Here is a 23,357-nt window from a genome sequence, read left to right on the forward strand (position 1 = left end):
ACTAATTACATATTCATATCTATATATCAGATATATAGCTGTTCCATCTATATAGCCTAAAAGAGAAAAATAAAATGAAAAAATTGAGACCGATTTTAAGGTTACAATAAATGTCGTTCTGGCATTTTATGATTTTACTTAATAAAATAAGCAATATCAATCAATCATTTATTTACTATGTTTACCCACACATATGAGTGACTCACAGATTTTTAATTAGATTAATTATAATTAATAATATTTCAATCTTTATATCATTTTACAAAAATTTACTATATAAGAGATCAGGCCATATGTGACTTGCCTAGAGAACTAAGTTCTGAAACGTACCTCTTTATTGCGTTACCTATAATTATTTCATGGTGAGTGTTTAAAGTCATCAAGATATTTGATAAAATAATTCTAGAAGAAACCAGTACATACTAAAAAGGGTTGACAGTAGTGATAAGAAGCAAGATGATCATTTTTTTTTTTTTCTAAACACTGGTGGTTGGTGAATGCTAATACTAGAAAAAAAATCACTATTTTATGATTCTTAAAAATCTCCACTTTTTCCCGTGAGTAATGCCCCAATTAGACTAAAAGTTTCTGAGAGATTGAAATATCTTATAGTTCTTTATAGGCCCCATAGTTAATAATTTTTCATAAATATTTGCACACTAAATATGAAATTAACAGCCATTTATAACTACCTTGAGTGTTACCTAGTTAACACTGTATACTGGGGCTTAGGTAAAAATCAGTGATTTCAGGATAAAGACATATGTTCCCATATCTAACTATTCCTGCTATATCTCTGATTCACCATGCTCACATACAATCCCTTATTCCTATAGTATTATCTTTTATTTAATCCATTAAATACTTTAAAGTTTTTCTCATCTATTTATTGTTTCCAGTTATCTAAACATAACTAGTATTTACTAAACTATTAATCGTTTGCAGCAGTATATTTTGGGAAAATGAATATAGGTATAGGAAAAATTATAGAACAAGAAAATGTCAAAAGTCAAGGTCAACAGTATCAACAATACCACGGAGTCCCATGTCCTTGGAACTTGAGGGTGCCCTAATCATGATGAAATGGTCCTAAAATAGGCCAAAATGGTTTTAGAGGTCATCTGCTTACAAAAGTGCAGACACACATAGTGGCGATTCTTCTATCCTTAAGTTTCTCTTGCTCCACATATGCCTGGATTTGTGAGAATAATGTGACTTAGAAGACTGTGCAGATCCAGGACTCTGAGAGTGGGGAGAGGCCCTCTGCATGAGGTTTCGGGAAATGGCCCTCTGGAGATTCTTCATGGAAGACCCTGCAGCCATGTTGATCACCCAGGGATGGTCCAAGGCCTGGCCAGCTGACATGCGATGACCAGCCTCCAAAATCAGTAGTTTGTCTATAAAGTCCTTTGCCAAGTGGGAAATGCTTGGCCAAGGCTGAGAACAAAAATAAATAAGTTAGAATAAAATCAACAAAATAGAAATATACACAAACACAAAGAACCCTATTCTTAATTACATAGATTAATGTCAATCAAATCCAAAAAAACTTTTTCGAATAAGCAATTTTAATACTGTGTCATTACATACATAGAGGAACTAAACAACCACTTTTGAGGGAGGAAAAGAAAAAACTTTCACAGAAGAAAAAGACAAACACAAACACAGAAATTATCTTCCAAACTCTGTCCAATGAGTGAGAAAACCTTCTCAGAAATCTGTCCATTGTGCTGTTGTTATCAATACGAGTTCCCATACTGCACTTACAGGAGCTGGACAAGGCAAAGCAGCTGTCTTTTATGAACTATGTCAACATCAGGTCAATGTGTGCAACATTGTGGTCATCTCACAGAGTTCCTGTGACTTCAAGAATGAGAAGGAGTAGAAGGGGAAAGTGGAATGGATTGAGAAATCATCAGCTTTCCCCTCCCTTTGAAAGCTTGCTCTGAGCCAGGCACAGTGGCTCACGTCTGTAATCCCAGCACTTTGGGAGGCTGAGGAAGAAGGATCTTTTGAGTCCAGGAGCTTGAGACCAGCCTGGGCAACACAGCAAGACCCCATCTCTACAGAAAATGTAAAAATTAGCCAGGCACACTGGCACATGTTTGTAATCCCAACTACTCAGGAAGCTGAGGTGGGACGATTCCTTGCGCATAGACATTCAAGGCTGCAGTGAGCTATGATGGCACCACCACACTTCCGCCTGGATGACAGAGTGAGACCCTGTCTCTCAAAAGAAAGAAAGAGGAGAAGGAGAGAGGGAGAGAGAGAGAGAGAGGAGAGAGAAGAGAAGAGAAGAGAAGAGAAGAGAAGAGAAGAGAAGAGAAGAGAAGAGAAGAGAAGAGGAGAGGAGAGGAGAGGAGAGAGGAGGGGAGGGGAGGGGAGGGGAGAGGCAGAGAGAGGGAAAGAGAGAAAAGAAACGAAAGAAAGAGAAAGAAAGAAAGAAAGAAAGAAAGAAAGAAAGAGAGAAAGAAAGAAAGAGAAAGAAAAGAAAGAAAGAAAAGAAAGAAAAAGAAAGAAAGAAAGAAAGAAAGAAAGAAAGAAAGAAAGAAAGAAAGAAAGAAAGAAAGAAAGAAAGAAAGAAGGAAAGAAAGAAGGAAAGAAAGAAAGAAAGAGGAAGGAAGGAAAAGAAAGAGAGAAAAGGAGGGAAGGAAGGAAGGAAGGAAGGAAGGAAGGAAGGAAGGAAGGAAGGAAGGAAGGAAGGAAGGAAGGAAGGAAAGGAGGGAATGAAGTGAAGTGCACTTCCTCAAACACACTGGGCCCTCACTGTTCCCAGTCAGCTGGGAACAAATAGAGTCAACATGTAATAAATAGATTAAAATAGATTTGACTACAAATAGATTCGACATGTAACAGCGATGACACAGTACAATATGCACAGCTAAGTAGTTCCTATTTCAGGGATTTATTGTGGCAGTGTTTACAGCAATTACATATACTTTAAGTACAATAGCAGCACTTCATTGTGGCATTTGTGAGCATGGGGATAAGAAGACTGTTGCTTTATACTCAAATTTGCTTTCTGCATTATCTGCTGAGAAAGAAAAGAAACATTTAATCTGAGGAATGCAAGCCCCTTTAAATTATCAGGCCAAGAAAGGCACTGAAATATAACAGCCTTCACTTCTCATTCCCCTCTTGAGCTAAATAATTACCTCCTGAAGCCACTTGCTATGTGGGCTCTACACTAACTAACACCAAGTAGCCATAAAGTGCCATAGGTTGGACACCATCACTCATACCCTGCAGTTCAACAACATAGCCAATCACTAATCAATGTTATTTCTGTAAACCAGTGTTAATTCCTCTCAAACAACTTTGTATCAGCCCAGACCGAAGAGCACACGCCTCACAGAAGTTAGGACGTTTTCCAGAGCAGCTGTCCTCACTTTGGCCTGATCACACAAGCTCTTAAAAATTATATTTTGTGCCTCAGCCTCATCCTTTAGGTTGACACTACCAGCAGATACCACATACCTGGAAAACACTGCAGTTTAGTATCCTTTGTCCTCTACAAAAGAGAAACATTGAGAAAATTGCCTGTACGTTTGCTGTATCTCAAATATACTTTCTAGTTGATGAGTGTTTTTAAAAGATGGTGTTTCCAAGGAAAGACAAGGGAATCCTTCTATGTATTGTCTTTGCCCTTGTGTAAGGATAAATCAGAGTCCATACATAGACACCACACTCTCCAATCTCTGCGCACCCTATTAACTCTAGGTTTTGTTTTTTGTTAATTTGTTTGTTTTTTTAGAGATGGGGTCTTGTTATGTTGCCCGGGCTGGACTTGAACTCCTGGTCTCAAGCCATCCTCCTGCCTCAGTTTCCCAAGTAAATGTGACTACAGGCCCACTGCTACCCCCACCCACGCCAACTTAACTCAGAATTTGTTTGTTTGTTTGTTTTTGAGATGGTGTCTCACTGTGTCGCCCAGGCTGGAGTGCAGTGGCACGATCTTGGCTCACTGCAACCTCCCCCCGCCGGGTTCAGGCGATTCTCGTGCCTCACTCTTCCAACTAGTTGGGATTACAGGCATGTGCCACCAAGCCCAGGTAATTTTTGTATTTTTGTAGAAACAGGGTTTCACCACGTTAGCCAGGCTGGTCTCAAACTCCTAACTTCAGATGATCCGCCCGCCTCGGCCGCCCAAAGTGTTAGGATTACAGGCATGAACCACTCCCCCCAACCTTAATCCAGAATTTGAATAAGAAACCAGTAAAGGAACTCTTCTTTTTTTTCCTTCAGTGTATTTAGGTAAATGAGACATGAGAAATATTTATCCCAGAAATAAAAGTCATAAAATAAATGAGCATATCTGATAAATACTCAAACACAGGAAAAATAAAGTATAACCTCTGCAAGTCTAGAAAAAGCACATCAGTGGCTGACACTCACAATGCCATGCCCTCTGGTTCTGGCTAGACATCTATTTGGCCCTGAACCCAGACACATTTATCTGAGCTCAAGACTATTTAAATGAAGGTTAAATTAGATGGCTCCTCTGGAACATTTTAAGACAAGCAACTGAATCTTTCTGAAAGAATATAAAATATGTGCAGCAAGGTTTATGGAGAGCTTATTAAGATGACCCCAAATGATTGTACATTAAAATGCAGTTGCAGAAAATAAAGTAACTGGAAAAAAAGTTCTTCAGCCAAAGCTTATTATTCAAACATGAGTTATAAATTGCAGAATTCCTGAGCCATAAAGAACAACTGGAGAGTATCTAGGAGTCAACTTCACATTTCGTATTAGAAAAGGGCAGCTACGGAAAGAAAATGAACTATTTCATTTTTCTTTTATTAATCTAAAATCGATTTTCATCTGTTTAGTAAAGTATAAAATAGACTAATATACATATATGTACATATCTATTAATGAATAAAAATGGAGTATGCATGCCCCCAGATGTTTAACTAATAGTGCTATATAACCAAAAACAACTACGAAACCATAGCTTGAATCGAATACCCACTATGGACCAGCTGTCACCTGACAACATCATTTAGTCTTTTCACCAGCTTTCCCATCCACTTGATGTCCAATAAGCTTTCCTTATAATTTCTCCTCCCAAATTTGGCCATCTCCACTCTTTGCTTCAAAATTCCTCTTTGTTTGGCGTTTCTCGACAGTCTCAGGTAGACACGGCCCCGAGCCCCACTGCTAACCCATCTTACTGTGGAAAAAGCATGAGGTCAGTGGATCTGGACTAGACAGGCTGTCTGACCACACACAGCTCTGCCACCTCAGGGTCTCAGTTTCCTTGTCAGAAAAATGGGGATCATCATATCTCCTTCATGAGATTGTCATTAGGACCAAATTAGACCAAGGATGTGAAAAATGATTTTCAACCTGTAAATATTGTTACTGTTGTTCTTGTTTGTATTAAATCCTTACACCTTAACTCCTTCCTCAGTTCTTTTGTGGACAGATTAACTAACTGAACTTAGAGAACTGGAATATGAAAATTATCCAATAATTCTCAAACCAGTTCCACTCGCGATAGCATGATAAATGTGCACCCTCAAAAAAAAGTTATGTGTTAAGAGGTGATGAACCATGTTACAAAGAAAAGGAGAACTTTATTTTATCCCAAGATCATTAAATTAATTTAGTTGCAAGTAAATTGTAACATTTGTGGATATTTCAGGGCTTTTTTTCCCCCTTTCTATTTTCTTCATCTGGTTCTTTGCTTATTTTTCTGTCTTTTCCAATAGAGATTGGCTTCACCGTGTAAAACAACAGTAACCCAAAACAGGCACAAAACTGAAACTTATACCAGCAACTGCACTACTTATTAGCTTTAAAGGATTCAAAGGAATTCAGAGGGATGGTATCTTACATGCTCTAGATATCTTGACTCTCACCTTCAGAGAAGTAAAAAATGATTATAGTTTACTGCTTTCCAGTTTTTTGATGAACAATTTTCCTCTACTGCTTGCCCACATCCAGGCCCTTTAAAAGAGTCTGGCTCTCGTCGCACAACACAGCCTGACCTGCCCTGGCGAGGACCTTGCTGGACTCATCTCCAGCACGATTTCTCTAACTTCCTCTCAGTGGTGACTCTCTAACCCATCTCCCCAACTTGCCGCTCGCTGGCTCTGTTCTCCAACTCCCTCCTATTCTGTCCTCTTCTTCCTTTGAGTTGCCTTCCGTGGTCTGGTAGTCAGACCCTTCCCTCTCCAGTTTTCTGCATCAGTTTCCAAATTAAATGTTCTGTTCAGGTTTCTCTTTATCTAGGGATCACCCATCACTTTGTGTACTATGGTTCCCCTATCTCTCCTCCTTACCATGAGTCCCAGGAATCCCATGGAGATTGGTGGCTCCTCTTCCGGGAGACAAGAGTCATATATTCAAGATCAATATTTTCATTCTCTTCTTTTTTATGAACACAAATTAGTGGGGCTAATTTAATATCTTGTGAAAGAGATTAGTAAATATCCAAAAGCTAACTAGGTAACTGGTTTAAAAATGACTAACAGTCCTACAACTAGTCAACGCTTTAATATTTCTCAGTTCCTTTGCATAAATGCCCACAAAGAATCATTATTAAAAATACTTATTAGGACCAGGAGTGGTGGCTCATGCCAGAAATCCCAGCATTTTGGAAGGCCAAGGCAGAAGGACCACTTGAGCCCAAGAGTTCAAGACCAACCTGGGTAACACAGTGAGACATTGTCTCTACAATAAATACAAAAATTAGTTTAGTGTGGTGATGCGCACCTCTAGTCTCAGCTTCTCTGGAGGCTGAGGTGGCAGGGTCACTTAAGCCCAGGAGGTTGAGGCTGCAGTGAACTGTGATCATACCACAGTAACCAGCCTGGGTGACAGAGCAAGACCCTGTCTCAAAATACAAAGAAACAAAAAGTATTAAAAAGCTAAACACTATACACATATACACACACACAACATAGACCCAGTCCCTAAAATTCTAGATGCAAACCTTTGAATTTAAGATTGTAATTAATGTTGCAATTTGCTAAATATAGAGCTCTTGAAGTATAGGGTACTTATCAGTGGATTTCATTAAATAATTTTTTAAAAGCTACAAATATCTCTATTTTTAAAAAATAAATAAATAAGCTATCCTTCAATTCCTTGCACTAGAAGAACTCATTGTCGCATTTATCTCCACAAAAATCCTAAGTTTTATTAAAAATTTCTACTCGTGACAACCTTCTGATGAATTTTCCTTCCTTCTTTGAACATTAGTGTCTGGTCTTTGTAGAATTTAACTCAAGGCTTTGCAAATAAATGTTACGTAGGCCAGGCGCGGTGGCTCAAGCCTGTAATCCCAGCACTTTGGGAGGCCGAGACGGGCGGATCACAAGGTCAGGAGATGGAGACCATCCTGGCTAACACGGTGAAACCCCGTCTCTACTAAAAAAATACAAAAAACTAGCTGGGCGAGGTGGCGGGCGCCTGTAGTCCCAGCTACTCGGGAGGCTGAGGCAGGAGAATGGCGTAAACCCGGGAGGCGGAGCTTGCAGTGAGCTGAGATCCGGCCACTGCACTCCAGCCTGGGCGATAGAGCAAGACTCCGTCTCAAAAAAAAAAAAAAAAAAAAAAGTTACGTAAATATGCCCCAAACTGATTACTCTGCATGACTGTGTTAGTAGTAGACACGGCAAAAATTACTCTTCCACCTCTCAGGGAGCAGAAGATTCCATACATCATTTTTGTCATAGATATTTAATATTTTTATTTCTTTATTTCTCAATCTACAAAGCAGATTTTTAATGCTTTATCTTGCCAAAAATGAAACTGCAGAAGGAAAAGCGTTGACTAATTATGTCAGAATGCTCTGTCTGCTGGGGCATTTGTAAACTCTGGGAAGAGTGAATACATACTCACAAGTCACAGGTACCATTTAATTTTAAAATGGAAGGTTAATTAATCTTACACTAGGCTCATAAAGAGGATATTTTTGTGCGTGAAGGGGTTCTGCTTTGAGAGAAGGAATGCTTCCATTTCTTTACTCATAAGGAAAACACTAAATTTAAGTAAAATTGGGGACAGTTGCAGTTTTTTGAGCACCTACTATTTTTCAAAGCACCAGAAGTTAACAAGAGGGGTGTTCCATTTTCTCCAAAGAAAAAACAACACAAGAGTGGCCAAAATAATTTTTTTAAAAATTGGCCTTTGAATCCCAAATCAACAGATGACTCATTCTTCTATGCATAATATACATTTATTATTCATAACTAGTGCTTATAGTATAAACATATAGAATAATGTGTTTATTATTTATAACTAGTTCTTGCAGTATAAAGCTAATAAAATATAATATAAACATAGTATTAATATTAAGTCAGTTTCTGGAAACTTTACTCAAATAGTTCCTTTCCTCTCAACTCTGTGAATTCCACTGATGATACCAAGGTCAAGATGCAACCTAATCAAGGAAGCAGACAGCATAGTTACGTTTATACTCTAATCACTAATGCAAGGTGAAATCTACACAGTCAAAACAAAATGCACCACCATCATTTCCCTTCCTAGAAACGTTATTGTCTGTGATTGAGTTTAAGAGATGAAGGTTTATATCCATTCAGTTTAAGGCAAGTCAGCGAAGAGACGAAGAAAGTGATAGAGCAGAAAATGAATTTACTTTTGTAAGATTTAAAACCACTAAAATTATTTTCTATAAAATAACTTTTAAAGTAAAAATATCATTAAAAACTGTTAAGCACCACATTTTTTGGTGAGCATAAGTATTTAGGAACTAAATCATAGGAATGGGAAACAAATTACAGGAATTAAGGCTTAGCAGACCTATCTGAAATATGGTAGAGTATTCATTCCAAGAATTCTAGTCATGATGGAAAGAGAATTAAAATACTGAAGGTTCTGCTTTTGTTTCCTTTTTTCCTACTTAATAACCTGAATGGAGAACAAGAGAATAAGAGAAATTGGTGGAGAAAAGGAGACAGAACAAAATTGGGATCATGGCTGATGAAAATGAGCTTAATCAATCAGACATGTTACTTCTAAAAGAGAATATCAGCAAAAGTTTTTCCTAACAGTGTGAGAATCATAGATGAACCTAAGTAGATAGGGACCATTTTCTATCAATATCCATGCGGGATTTTAAAATATATATACATATATATGTTTTTAGGCCAGGTACTGTGGTTCACATCTGTAATCCCAGCAACTCAGGAGGTCAAGGCAGAAGGATCACTTGAGACCAAGAGTTCAGGACCAGCCTGGGCAATATAATGAGGCCCTATCTCTGCAAAACATTTTTTTTTTTTAAATGAGCTGTGCATGGCACATACCTATAGTTCCAGCTACTCTGAAAGCAGAGGTGAGAAGATTGCTTGAGCCCAGGGAATTTGGGGTTGCAGTGAGCTATGATCACGCCACTGCACTCCAGCCTGCTGGGTGACAGAGTGAGACCTTGTCTCTCAAAAAAGAAAAAAATGTTTTTAATACCACTGTCTGTCCTTGTCAGCTGGCTAATATGGTTGTAAGACTCCTTTTTAAAAAATCAGTGTATTGCTCACCAAAAAAACATGACTGTGATACAGTGGAATATAATTAGACAATAATATATGATTCACAACTCATTGGTGAGAATTCTTGTAATTAATCATTAATATTAAAATTCTAACACCAACCTTTCTTCACTATTCCATGTAAAAGATTTAAAAGGTGCACTTGATAAATGAAGTTTGTACTGCAGAAAAAAGCCATAAAACTAATCACTTACTTATGCAAAATTCAAACTTTCAGTCCCAGTCTCCCAAGTTAATAGTAACAATAACAAAAATAATGAACATATATATAGCACTAACTCTGTACATAGTAGCATGTGAAAATAGTCTCAGCACCTAAATCTATTAGCTCAATTGATCTTCACAACAACCCTGTTAGGTAGGTGCCACCATGATTACCATTTCACAAATGCAGAAACTGAGATACAGAAAATTTTTTAATGTCCAAAGTTATAGAGTTAGTAAATTGCAGAGCTGGTAGTGGAATCCAGCCAGTCTTGTTCCAGATCATGGATTTTTTTTGTTTGTTTGGTTTGTTTGTTGTTGTTCTTGTTTAGAGAGAAGGTCTCACTCTGTTATCCAGAAGACTAGAGTACAGTGGTGTGATCATAGCTCGCTGCAGCCATGATCCTCTTGACTCAGCCTCTCAAGTGGCTAGGACTATAGGCACATGCCACCATGCCCACCTAATTTTAAAAAAATGTTTTTTGTGGAGATGGAGTCTTGTTATGTTGCCCAGGCTGGCCTTGAACTCTTGGGCTCAAGTGATCCTCTCACCTCAGCCTCCCAAAGCACTGGGATTATAAATATGAGCCACCATGCCTGGCCCAGATTGTGTTCTTTATCATATTACATAGTTTTTCAAAATACTTATATCAATATGCATGCATGTACAAACACACACACACACACACTCACATATGCATGCATCTGAGCTCTAAAGTTTTTTGTTTGTTTGTTTTTATTTTTGTTTTTGTGTTTTTGAGAAAGAGTCTCACTCTGTCACCAGGCTGGAGTGCAGTGTCTGGAGTGCAGTGGCACAATCTTGGCTTACTGCATCCTCCGCCTCCTGGGTTGGAGCAATTCTCCTGCCTCAGCTTCCTGAGTAGCTAGGATTACAGGTACGCGCCATCACACCCAGCTAATTTTTGTATTTTTAGTAGAGACGAGGTTTCACCATGTTGGCCAGATGGTCTCGATCTCTTGACCTCGTGATCTGCTCGCCTCGGCCTCCCAAAGTGCTGGGATTACAGGCATAAGCCACTGCTCCTGGCCTAAAGTTTTTACATTTTACTAGTTAGTGTATTCCCTTATATGCTTTTGCATATATTCTGCCTATTTGGAATCTTCTTCCTTCCAGAAATTCCTACCCTTCCTCCAAGATAGCACAGATGTGGCCCTTTTCCTGGACCCTGACCCAATTTTCCTAAGAAATGATAGATTTTCTTCCATTGCCCCTGTGAACTTTGAGGCTTTGTTCCCACTTGTATTAAAGCACTTATAGTAGAAGAGATACATAATCATACTTGATCTCTCAGCCAAGACCATCAGGCTCCTAAAAGCAGAGACACTGAGCAATTTTTATGGGGTTATTCCCAGAGCTGAACAAAATTTCTGGCACGAGGAAGGCCTGACCAGAAGGAAGGGGTGAGGACCACATAAACATGTCTTCAAATGGTCTCCATGATGAGTCCTTTACTTAGTGTCTCAAGCACGAGCTCTGCCACCATCCAAGAGCCATTGTGATGGCACTGGCAATCAAGCAGATAAATGAAGGCCTTCCTTGCACACTGGGGAGGAAATCTTTGCTCTCTTCCATCCCTTCTCCACCATCTGCTGTACCTGTCTACCCTGGCTGCTCCTCCAGCATTGCAGAAAGCAACTAGAAAAGGGAAAGCCCACGCCTACCCTGCAAAACCCAGTGAATATGGTAAATGTAGCCTTTCAGACCATCTACATGTTCCAGAATGGATCTAATACATTCAGCAATTAAAGATGTTAATTATCTAATAATCTACCTAACTATAAGTCAGAAATTCTAGGCTGTGTTCAAAACAGTTATATTTGAGATACATTTACTCATGCAGTTATAAATCAGAAACTTTTAATACTTTTCAAAAGCAATTTATTTGTAATTGAATGCATTCTCCATGCTTATTCCGTTTAGATGTCTTATTGAACACACAGAGAAAATATGGCAGTATCTCAGCCTTTAAGGAGCTTATAATGTCTTAAAGCAACAACCTATAGCAACCAGATTAAATTAGAACAAATGAAATTAATTGTAATTCTAAACGGTATTCGGAAAAGGGAAAGAACGACAGAAGTGGAATGACCATTGCAGATTTCATGAAAAAGAATATATTTCAAAACAAAATCCAAAAAAGTTAAACATTAGTATTTTGGCTAATTTTTACTTATATATGGGTGGAGCTAGAGTATGGCTCTGTTAGATACTAGTATAATATTTAGTATTTATATTAAACACATCACTCCCCTTCACCATAAGAGGTATACCACATAAATCTCTGGAAGTTTTCATCCAATTTATTTTATTTCATTTATTTATTTATTTGAGACAGGGTTTCACTCTGTCACCCAGGCTGGAGTGCAGTGTTGCAATCTTAGCTTACTGCAACCTAGACCTCCCAGGCTCAAGCAATCTGCCCCTCTCAGTCTCCAGAATAGCTTGGACTACAGGCACACATCACTATGCCTGGCTAACTTTTTGTATTTTTTGTAGAGATAATGTTTTGCCGTGTTGCCCAGGCAGGTCTAGAACTCCTGAGCTCAAGCAATCCGCCTGCTTTGGCCTCCCAAAGTTTTGGGGTTACAGGTGTGCACCACAATGCCCGACCTATTTAATTTGATTTTTATACCTGAATTCTGGGAAAAATAAGTGATTTATACATGTGTCATATCTGGAATTTCAGTTATAGGCAAAAGAAAACCTTTTTTAAAAATGTGAATTATTACTTTACAGTTCTGCAAATCAGAAGTCTAAAATGGGTCTTATGGGCTAGCATCAAACTGTCACCAGAGCTGTGTTCCTTCCAGAGGCTCTAGGAGAAAATGCATTCCTTGCTTTTTCCAGCTCCTAGAGACTGTCCTTATTCCTTACCTCATGACCCCTCTCTCCACCTTCAAAGGCACATCACTTCAACCTGTTTCCATAGTCATATCTCTTCTCTCTAGCTTTGACCCACTTGTCTCCGTACTATAAAGAAACTTGTGACCATGTTGGGCCTCCCAGATTATCCAGAATAATCTCCCAATCTCAAGAGTTTTAACTTAATCACATCTACAAATTCTCTTTTACCACATAAGGTAACAATCACAGGTTCTGGGTATTAGGGCGTGGACATTTTGGTGGGCCATTATTCTGTCTACCACATCTATGCTTCCAGACTTGATGATATGGGAAACCAAAATATATCCACCAAAATATACTTCTTTGGCATATTTTGAGATGGCTCTTTAGAGGGGCTGCAGACACAGCAATGACTGTCCTTTTGTGGAGAAGATTTGCATCTGTAGAGGAAATCTACATTAGCAAAGTAAACAGTGGATGTAAACAGGATTTCTCTGAGACCCCTTATCAGCCTTATCCTGAACTAGGAAAGATTCACTCATAGGAAATATCTGACACTATTAAAGCTCCAACAGGGAAACTGTCACCACTGGATTCCATCTATTCTTTCTGAGAGCTGCTACCTGAGAGACACCATCTGCAAAACAAGACAGCCGTTGCTCAGCATGCCTTTGCTCCCCTCTCCCTCCCACAACCTGTCTCCAGACTCCAATTCTCTATTCCGTTCTATACAGTATAAAAACTTCACGCATTTGGCCCTTCTTTAAGTCTCATCTTTTGTGTGGCTCCTGTGCACAGAAATAAATTTGCATACATCTTCTCCTGTTAATCTGCCTATTGTCAGTTGGTCTTATAGATTCAAATTATATTCAGAAGAAAGGGAAGGAAAATTCTCTTTACCCTACAATGGTCACCTGGTTTTAAATAAAATCAGTACAATTAGCAATTACTAGATTGGCAATAGATGTTAAATATACAATAATATGATGACAAATGAAAACATGATGATATTTTCTGAGTCTACCAATATATGATTCCTTGGTAGTATGGACTGAGTATTTTATTCTCTCAAAATTATCTGTTGAGCCCTAACCCCCAGTGTGGCTATATTTGGAGATGAGGCCTCCAAGTAATTAAGCCACCAAGCCTGTGGTATTTTATTATGGCAGCCTGCGCTGACTAAGACACTTTGTGATATCAAAAGAAATGTTAATATGCTGGACATGAGTTCCTGACAGACATGGGGAAGAAAATGAAGATAATCTAAATCCAGAACTTTATTACAAGCAGCCACACTCCTCTGTGGTGTATGCTGTCAGTACTCTGGGGCTATAGGCAGGCATTTCCTCAAGAAACAGAGGGTGCCTTGCAATTCCCACTCTGGAGATGCTGTCAGTGCTTCATCTAGACCCTGGGCCTGTCTTTCCTGTATGCATGCACACACCCCTCTTTTTAAGTGCTTTGCTTCTAAAACTCAGCCCCCTGCTCTTTTTCAGCAGTCTGCCCCGGGGCTCATGGAGTCACTTTGCCTTGACCTCAGAAGGCCTGAGAATTTACCACCATTACCAACCCCAGTGACCAACAGATAGGTGTGGTGTGAAAACCCTCCCATTAGCCTCTGGACAATGCTGAGAAGTATTAATATCTCCCCTGCTGAATAAGGCCTACCCTCTGTGGCCTTGGCCTCTTTGCCTTTCTTGTCCTGCTCCCCTCACTCCCCTATCTGTCTCCCCTAGAGTCTCTCCACAATAAATCACTTGCACATGAATCCTCTTCTCAGAGTTGCTTCTGGGGATACTGACCTTAGGAACTCTCTGAATTAAACCTAACAAAAGGACTTTGTAACAGACAATATTGTATGTTGTTTATTATTCTTTCACATTAAAAAATAATTATAATATCTAGTCCAAATATGGCCTCCATGGACCATAACCCCAATATCACACTCTGTGTAGTTCCCCCCAACACTGAATCATGGCTGGCCTAGGACTCAGTAACCACAGAATGACGCAGACATGGATCTGTGCTATTTTCAAGTTTAGCCTTGAAGAGGACTGGCAGCTTCCATAGCTCCCTATTGGAATATCCCCTTCCCTCAGCTGTCATGTAAAAAATCTGGCTGCCCTGCTGGAGAAAGCATATACAGAAACCCGTGGAGGAAAAGAGAGCCAAAGATGCATAGAGAGAATGAGAGACAAAGTCCTAGGAGTCCCAGTGATCTAGTTGAACCCAGATTCCAGCCATCCCCACCAAGATGCCGGACATTTGAGTGGGACCCTCATGGATATTCCATCCCAGTCAAGCCCCCAGATGACTGCAGTCCCACCCAACATCATGTGGTACAGAAGAGTCACAAGCTGAGCCTCGTCAACCACAAGTTCATGGGTCATAAAAAGGTGATGATTGTTTTAAGCCACTAGGTTTGTGGATGATTTGTTATGCAGTGGCAGATAAAACCAAAACAGAAATGTGTATTCTTTGTAAACAAAACAAAAACAGAAATACAAAGATACTCAAGCTATAAAGAAAATCAAAATGATCCAAATCTCCATACCAGGAGAAAAGCCCTGTAAACATTCTATTGTATCTCCTCCTAGCCTTTTCCCATGCAAACATTTTCCCACATGAATGTGATCATAGTGTATACACAGTTTATATCCTGCTTTTATTCCACTTGGCAGTATATTGTGAAAATTTTCCAATGTCATTACAATTTTTAAATGTGCATAAATTGGGGACTATCATACTCTATCATATGGATGTTCCATAATTTATTCAAACATTCTCTCAGGACTCTTTTTAATTTTTTACTTTTGTAAATACAGTTTGGGTTAGTACTCTTATAGTGAAACTTTTGCTGCATCTGGGATTACTTAGATTTTTACAAGTTGAATTATCAGATCAAAATACATAAGTTTTTTAAAGTTCTTAATATGGTTTGGCTCTGTGTCCCCACCCAAATCTCATCTCAAATTGTAATCCCTGTAGTCCCCATGTGTCAGGAGGGGAACCAAGTGGAGGTAATTGGATCATGGGGCAGTTTCCCCCATGTTATTCTCATGATAGTGAGTGAGTTCTCACGAGATCTGATGGTTTTATAAAGGGCTCTTTCCTCTTCTCTTATCTCTCCTGTTGCCATGTGAGAAGGTCCAAGCTTGCTTCCCCTTTGCCTTCTGTCATGATTGTAAATTTCCTGAGGTCTCCCCAGCCATGCAGAACTGTGAGACAACTAAACTTTTTTTTTAATGTAAATTACCCAGTCTTGGATGTTTCTTTACAGTAGTGTGAAAACGGACTAATACAGTTCTAGATACATGTTTTCAAACTACTTTCCAAGAAACCTGTGACAATTTGTCCTCTACTAGTACTTAGTGAGAGAGCTATTCTCTCAGTACCCTTCGCAGCCATGAGTAGAATTTAGTTGTTTTCTGTTTTATCTTTATGAATTTGAAAGACAAATAAAAAGACATTTTTGTGTTCATTTGCATTTCTTTGGTCATTAGTGAGGCTGGACATTTTTCAGACTTTTAATAATCAATGGTATTGCATTGTCTGTGAATTTTTCCCATCCTTTCCTACTTCCTTGTGTAAATTTTAGTTCTCATTTATCAATTTATATGAGTTTGCAAAAACCTATACATGTACCATAAGGCACTAAAGGTCTGTCAGAATGTAGAAAACATTATATTTAAATTTGTTATTTAACTTTAATTTTGCTCAAAGATGTTGCTGTAGATATACATGCTACGTTTTAAGTAGGTATAAGCAAATATCAGTATTTTTCTTTATGAGAAATTAAAAGTCAAATAAATTTGCTCATCTGCTGCACATGAACTGAATTTCCTATTTTGTCAGGCTTCCCACACACAAGCATTGGCAACTTTCCTTCCCTACCCAAAACAACAAAAAGTTAACACGTTCATGAACATTGGGAGTTTCAAGTTTAATCAGTGGATAAATATTTTACACAAGCTGTGAGGTTAAACATTTCGCTGAGAAAACACTTCATCACAAAAAGGGCTTGGATCATCAAGATTTAAGGCAGAAAAATCTCTCGCCAAACACCCAAGCGTCATGCTGAGCTTCTGTGAACACATTAGTCTAGTCAGCCAGCTCCGGCTCTGCACAGACTGGAGAAAAAATACTGCAGAGAAACTCATTTATCTACTTGATTGTCAGTGTCATGTGCTAACCACAGGCAGCTAGTAATGGAGGCCCTTGCTATCTTGAGTCAAATGGCTCTTAGTCAGGGGCGATTTTGCCCCACAGGGGACATTTAACAATGTCTGGAGACATTTGGGGGGTCCCACAACTGGGGGAGGTGCATTACTGGTATTTGGAGTAGAGGCCAGGGATGCTGCTAAACATCCTACAGCACACAGGACAACCCCAATAAAGAATCCAGTCTTAAATGTCAAAAGTGGCAAGGTGGAGAAACCCCACTCTAAACCAACACCATAGAAATAAAATAATGCTCTCTTACCTCTCCTGTATAATTATATTTGCCTTTCAGAATCTTCCTGTAAAGCCTTGTCTGATTTTCATCTTCAAAAGGCAGGAATCCGCTAAGTAAAACATATGTGATCACACCAAGAGCCCACATGTCCACTGCACTGGTATAAGGCTTCCTTAGCAAAACCTCAGGAGCTATGTACTCTGGGGTCCCACAGAGTGTCTTCATTGTCCAGTCACCGCTTTTGTTCCCAGAGTGTGCCAAACCAAAATCTGTAATTAAAATTTTCGACTCTGCACCTGGATGATAGTATAAGAGGTTTTCGGGCTTTAGGTTCCTATGAGTTATTCGCAGCGCGTGCAAATACCTAATCCCATCAGCAACCATCCGGAGGATCCTGACAGCATCCCGCTCTGTAAAGGATCCCTGAGCAATGAGTCGATCAAAGAGCTCCCCTCCGGTAGCCAGCTCCATTACCATGTAAACTCGATCCTCAGCCTCAAAGATCTCCATGAGCTGGACAATGTAACGATGGCTAACCCGCCGCAGGACGCTCAGCTCAGACACACACGATTCTCTACCTTCTCTCTCTCTGGTTTCCATCACTTTTATTGCAAAAGGTTTCTTGGTGATCTTCTGCTCTACCCTGACAACCCTGCTGAAACTACCTGTCCCAATAAGAGCTTTGATATCATATCTGTTGGGAAGAAAAAACAAACATGTTATCCCCAGAAGTGATGATTCTCAAAATTACGTAAGTCCATGCTTTATATCATTTTTTCTATCCTTCTATTCCTCCCATCAGATTTCTTTGCTAATTATTACTTGTGTTTATTATTTTTGAAAGTTGCCCCAAATCCTGTATCGAAATGGAAGAAAATGCTATAAAGGTAATTTGTTGGTAGAAAGACAATCTTAAATACAATAACTACCATTTATTATACAGTTATTATATACCAACAATTTTTAAAAATCTTATCCGTACTAAAACCCTGCTGGGTAATATAATGATATCCCCCTTTTTCAAATAAGGAAATTCAGACTTAAAAAGAAGTTAAATGAGTTCTCAAGGCCCCCCAGATTATGGTTGGAATGGATGGGATTCAAATCCAGCCCCTTCAAATGCATTTTACAAAAACTGTTTCAAGAATGTTAAGACCCCCTTCTACTAATTTCTTCCCTTCCTCTAGCCCTTGTTCTTATCATTCTTCAACAACAAACAAATCAAGTCGGGGAGAATACAGTAGAAGCTTACTCCTGTTTATAATTTCTCAAAAGACAGAGGATCCCATATCAGGAGACAGAGAATAAATAAACAGTGTGTTTCTTTGTGTTGCTTGGCTGTGAGCTCAGCCCCAGGCTCTTCTTGTACACAGTAGCTGTTACTAAGGAAGAAGTAAATGCAGCTGTGCTATTATAAGAGCAGGTTTCAGCAGTCTGGTGGGAGTAGTGCTATGGCCACCTTGCAGCCAGTAGTTTCTCACAGTCTCCCTCCATCCCCATTCCCGCGCTTGGAATCTCTAGGCAGTGAAGAGAATTTTAACATGGAATGTATGTCAATAATCTGTAAACCAATTATCCCACAAAAAGGCCAAGAACACCCTTTTACCTATGTAACAAATCTGCACATCCTGCACATATATCCCTGAACTTAAAATAAAAGTTGAAGAAAAAAAAGGCCTGGATGTCAGCTCAGATTTCAAATGCTAGGGATCTTAAGCTTTAATTATCTGTGTAAACCTCTATTAAAATTTAAGAATCTGGCCAGGCACGGTGACTCATTGTGCAATCCCAGCACTTTGGGAGGCCGAGATGGCAGGATTGCTCGAGCCTAGATGTTTGAGACCAACCTGAGCAACAAAGTGAGAACCCTTCTCTATAACAAATTTAAAAATTAGCCAATCATGATGCACAGCTATAGCCCCAGCTACTCGGGGGACTGAGGCAGGAGGATCCTTTGAGCCCAGGAATTTGAGGTTGCAGTGGCCTGTGACTAGACCATTGCACTCCAGCCTGGGTGACAGAGTGATACTTCTGTCTCAAAAATTAAAAAGAAAAAAATTAAAAAGGAATCCTATCAAATTTAGCCCTCTAACTCATATTTAAGATGTGTCGAGAAAATGCTAGACTTAAAATCATTATTTTACAGCTGGAAAGAATATTAAAGTTGGGTATTTAATCCAACTTCTTGTTTTACCAATGAGGAAATTTAAAGAACACATTAGCCAATCGTTGCAGAGTCAGGATTAGAACACAGGTCTCCTTTCTTTTCTTTTTTCTTTTTCTTTTCTTTTCTTTTTTTTTTTTTTTTTTTTTTTTTTTTGAGATGGTCTTGCTCTGTCACCCAAGCTGGAGTACAGTGGCATGATCTTGGCTCACTGCAACCTCTGCCTCCTGGGTTCAAGTGATTCTCCTGTCTCAGCCTCCTGAGTAGCTGGGATTACAGGTGCACGCCACCTTGCCCGGCTAATTTTTGTATTTTTTTTAGATTAGAGACGGGGTTTCACCTTGTTGGCCAGGCTGGTCTTGCACTCCTGACCTGAAGTGATCTGCCCACCTCAGCCTCCCAAAGTGTTGGGATTACAGATGTGAGCCACTGTACCCAGACTTCATTTTAATAAAACCTCTCCTAGCTAAGGATGACAGAGAATGGAATGTACTCAGGGAGCACCCAGGGAGAAGGCACATTTTTATACCACATATTCAATACTGAAGATTCAAATACAAATACTAAACTATTCTTTAAATAGTCTTACTTCTTTTATTGAGCTTATTTTTCCTGTAACGTTTTTTTTTCTTTGCCTTCTTGTTTGTTCTTTATATTCCTGTGTGTATTGAATAAAAATGACGTTTGGCTGTACCAGATTACAGAAAACAGCTTTGTTCTCCACAGAGCACTTAATTTTCTGGCCAATTACCTTATCAAAACAGATAGCAATTTAGTAATCTTAAATAGATTCTTTCCCCTTTTCCCTTTCCATCTCTGCTTTTTTATTTACATGCATTCCCAGTGTGATTTTGAAGATAATCACAGGCATTTCAAATTCTATTGCTTTGCAGACCAACCAAGTTTTATATTACCTCTATTATGGATGAAAGCACTCTGCAAATGCTAATTTATCGCCATGCCCTCAAAGCTGCCACCAAACTCATTTGTTCACAGAATTAATCATATCAAACAAACTACCATTTCTGAGAACTACACTCTTTTGCTCAAATAAAAGAAGCTTTTTTCAATACTGTTAAGGGGCCTTCATATTTCCAATATTTGAAAAATTGCTAGTAATTTGGCATTGGAGGAAACAGTACACTTTAAGCCAAGATTTAGAGTGGTGGAAGTAAATGCTTCAGATTGTTATTCAATTTGTCCCATAACAAATTCTTACAGCTGCAGCCTTGCTCATGAGTCCTCAACAGCCATGAACGGTGACCATCTTTATGATTTGCGTGATTATACCTTGTAAAGTGCCTAGCACAGAGAAGTAGCAATAAACATTGAACAAAAGAATCATTCACCGAATACATATTATTCCTGAATCATCATATATATATTGAAAATATTAAGTAAAAATCACATCAAACAGGGAAGAATGCCTCTATAAGGTCTTTTCATTTCCTTCACTTTTACCCCTCCACTCTCTTAAAAGAGTAGCCTCAAAGTCAGTTTATAGGTGGGGCTATTTTGTATCATTCCAGAGACTACATAAATTGGAAATATTACTTTAACCTCAGTTGCTATTATACAAACTGGGAATTTTTGAACATAAAGATTTGAAACAAGAAAATAATAATAATGTCACAATCTGCTTGAGAGAAACAATTGTAATAAACTCCCAACAAGAAAGTAAATATAGCCGCGCGCGGTGGCTCAAGCCTGTAATCCCAGCACTTTGGGAGGCTGAGACGGGCGGATCATGAGGTCAGGAGATCGAGACCATCCTGGCGAACACGGTGAAACCCCGTCTCTACTAAAAAAATACAAAAAACTAGCCGGGTGAGGTGGCGGGTGCCTGTAGTCCCAGCTACTTGGGAGGCTGAGGCAGGAGAATGGCGTAAACCCGGAGGCGGAGCTTACAGTGAGCTGAGATCCGGCCACTGCACTCCAGCCTGGGAGACAGAGCGAGACTCCGTCTCAAAAAAAAAAAAAAGAAAAAAAAGAAAGTAAATATACTCATATTTAAATTCTATCATCTCTTTTCTGCAAAAGTTATAGATGGAATCACAATGGAGAAGAAAGATGACTGTGTTCTAGTCCCAATTCTACCATTAACTTGGACAAGTCATCACTTAACCTTTGGGAACTCAACTACTCATTGGTTAAAGATGAGCCTTGAGTTACAGTCTCTGAAGCCCTTGTAATGTTGAGATCCTCTACTTCTGTGATCCCTTTACACTCTATGGGGCTGGGTCTACCCGGGGATTGGGAATGAGGAGGGTGGATGAAGACTAGATCAGACTAGCATCAACTCTCTGACTACAAATGACCAGAGATGCTATTTAACCAATTCAGTCTTGACAAGACCCTGTACCTACTCAGATTCAGTTCAGTCATATTAGTCAGTTTTATTCTTCTCTAAACTTAGCAGCCACTGGACTAATCCTCCAGGAGTCATTAAAAGTTCTCAAAGAGCCAGGAAATGGCTCTGCATAGATTCTGGACAGAGCACTGTGATGAAGTGAGTGTGCAATTCTAGGACCAGAAGTGCCTTGGGAAGCCAGCTGAGCCACCCATTATTGTGTGCCCCCAAACACACAGAGGAGAAGGGGATTCTGTGATTTACTTGGTCAAAATGTCCAACATGTCCAACATGGTACACTCTGAGGAGGCCAACCAACTTGCAATCTTCTACATAGCGAGGGCTTATTTGTACTTCATGAAGACAGTAATCAGCATTGCACTAATGTCTACAGGAGGACTGGTGCCATGCACTGTGCAGCATAATTTGCATGTATTACTTTAATTATGCTGCCAACAGTCTTATGAGATAGATACTCCCATTTTACAGAGGCAGAAACTAAGGAAGGAAAAAAGCTAAGGAATAGTCGAAATGGTACATGATAGAAGAGATAGAACTGGACCTTAAGCCTGGCTGACTCAAAGGCGTGTCTCTAGTTCACTCACTGTAATCCCAATTTTTAGAATTTAGTGGAAGATCCTTCACACACCAGGTCTGGTAGGACCCAGCCCTAGGATATTGGTGGCAAAGCTGTCTTCTGCCACAGACGCTGGAGGTTGGTAGGCAGTCCTCTCACAGCCCCACACCCCACCTCTGAAGACAGGAATTCTTTCCCTTGTTTGCTGCTGCTCCTGCTCTCTTTTTTCCCATCCTCTGAACTCCCTGCTCAGAGATGTCAAAGATAAATTGTACTGGGCACTTATGGAACACAGCAAAGAAGGCTTATCCCAGACTATTGCAATAGGGGTCAAGGCTTCTGCAACAGAGGAAAGGAAATGGACGCCTTTGAAAGAAAAGGCAAGAAAGTTTTTAAGCTCTGGGGTGAGCTAGTGGAAAAGAATGGGGGAAGGTTAGGGAGAGGTGGTCAATGAGATCTGTGTTTGCTGCCTGGCCCTAATGGAAGTTAGGCTCCTACCCTCCCACAGGGACTGGGAGACAGTGGCCCTGACTCTCTTGATGACTACATTTCAAAGGGATGGCTCCCAGGTGCTTGAAAAGGACACTCTTGGGTTGTAGAAGATTTACATCTTAAAAGGGCAGAGAAGGGTAGATCAGTGGTCTATCATCCGAAAGAACCCTGTCCAAAATTGAGTCAAGCTGAAGGAAACCTTGAGGCGGTCTTGGCCAGGGATTTTTCTTTGTCAGCCCAGTCCCAGGCCAGTTCCTCACGTGGCGCTTTACCTGGCAAGGACCCGGGGGTCGAACTTGGCTCGGAAGCGAGCCACCTGTATCCTCTGCGCCGCCTGGGCCGCCGCCTCGGGCCGTGGCCCCGCACCTCCGACGCCGGCTTGACTTTGACCTTCGTGCTTGGCCCAGGCCAGCGCTGGCGGCCCCGGGACCACCTTCCTGCTGGCGCCGCACCCCATACCCGCAACACGACCGGCGCTCGCAGGACCCGGGGACTCGGGGAGCAGCCAGCTCTGTTCCTCCGCCCTTTATCCCAGAGCAGCTGTGAGGGGCGGCACACTCGGAAAGAAACCCCACTGGGGGGTCGCGGTCAGGCGGACAGCCCTCAGGATACCCGCTGACGACCGAGATGCCTGGAGCATCGCTGGTCACCGTCTGTGTGTGTAATCTGACGTGATGAAAGCAAAGTCAACCAGCAGGCAGAGCCTGCGCCTAATTCTCTGGGCTTC

General features: G+C 40.1%; 1 protein-coding gene across 1 annotated transcript; it reads right to left on the bottom strand.

The window, feature by feature from the left end:
• Positions 1-885: 885 nt before the first annotated feature.
• PSKH2 (protein serine kinase H2) lies at positions 886-23,182 on the bottom strand. The gene is made up of 3 exons (XM_005563645.5): positions 22,903-23,182; positions 17,075-17,741; positions 886-1,437 (listed from the first exon to the last, which is right to left on the bottom strand). Exons 1-3 carry the CDS (start codon positions 23,085-23,087, stop codon positions 1,126-1,128), a joined length of 1,164 nt encoding a protein of 387 aa, XP_005563702.1. The 5' UTR covers positions 23,088-23,182; the 3' UTR covers positions 886-1,125.
• Between the last annotated feature and the right edge of the window lie 175 nt (positions 23,183-23,357).

The sequence above is a fragment of the Macaca fascicularis genome, chromosome 8 (genome assembly GCF_037993035.2).
Source record: "Macaca fascicularis isolate 582-1 chromosome 8, T2T-MFA8v1.1".
Lineage (NCBI taxonomy): Eukaryota > Metazoa > Chordata > Mammalia > Primates > Cercopithecidae > Macaca > Macaca fascicularis.